The sequence below is a fragment of the Hippocampus comes genome, unplaced genomic scaffold (genome assembly GCF_001891065.2).
Source record: "Hippocampus comes isolate QL1 unplaced genomic scaffold, H_comes_QL1_v1.1 C16812150, whole genome shotgun sequence".
NCBI classification, from domain to species: domain Eukaryota; kingdom Metazoa; phylum Chordata; class Actinopteri; order Syngnathiformes; family Syngnathidae; genus Hippocampus; species Hippocampus comes.
Window position 1 is genome coordinate 1 of NW_017839387.1, and position 913 is coordinate 913.

The window sequence follows — 913 nt, forward strand, 5'->3', positions numbered from 1 at the left end:
AAATGAAAACTAGATCAAAAGAATATGTAATAGGGAAAAAAAAAATACACCAATTAAAATTGCGAGGTAAGGCTACATACGCAGATCATCTCGCGGGAGGTGAAGATGCGTGGCAACAGGAACATTTTGACGGGCACGGTGAGGATGAGCACAAAGGGGAAGGCCAGCGATGCCTGCGTGGACATGACGGCCCACAGCACGGCCAGGCACACCATTTGAATGCAGGTGAACAGATGCATGCGCAGCGTTCGGACCTGTCGGAAAAGTGGGAAAAAGCAGACCCCAATTCCATTTTTCTCCCAAGATTCAAATTTCCGTCCATAGCCATATCCAAAGTTTTCATATATTTCTTAAACGCGGTTCCCACCTTGCGGACGTAGCTGTGGTCGGGGTGGTATTTTGGGGGCATGAGCAGCAGCATTATGCGCTCGCTCAGCTGGATGCCGTTGAGCGACATCACGCCCATGTAGAGGAAGATCCCGAACAGCACGGCCAGGGGGATCTTACGCAGGAGGTCTCCGATCACGATGGACATGCCTGCAGACAGATGCGTTATAACCCGAGCGGGATCCAGCCCGAAGCCGATCTAACTCCATGTTTGGTTTGTCCGAGTCGGGATTCGCATCGTGGACGACACCCACCGACCATGACGGACACCAGGAGCCCCGTGACCCGCTGCTCCTTGACCTCCTGGATGCGAGGCTTGTCTCCCGGGGCCACGGCTTTGCTCATGACGGTGAGGGCGTTGACGTGCGTCACCGAGCGCACGGTGGCGGCCGCCATCCACGGCAGGCCGAACAGCGCCGAGGTGCCGCCCAGCGCCACGATAAGGAGCAGGTCCAGATGGAAGCCGGAGCCCTTCACCAGCATGCGCTCCTTTTTGCTCACGATCAGCCTGTCGGGAGAACGACAG

General features: G+C 56.1%; 1 protein-coding gene across 1 annotated transcript; it reads right to left on the bottom strand.

Moving 5' to 3' along the window:
* Positions 1–38: 38 nt before the first annotated feature.
* On the bottom strand, positions 39–900 carry LOC109509214 (anion exchange protein 2-like). The gene is made up of 3 exons (XM_019859095.1): positions 642–900; positions 368–537; positions 39–254 (listed from the first exon to the last, which is right to left on the bottom strand). Exons 1-3 carry the CDS (start codon positions 868–870, stop codon positions 54–56), a joined length of 600 nt encoding a protein of 199 aa, XP_019714654.1. The 5' UTR covers positions 871–900; the 3' UTR covers positions 39–53.
* Positions 901–913: the final 13 nt, after the last annotated feature.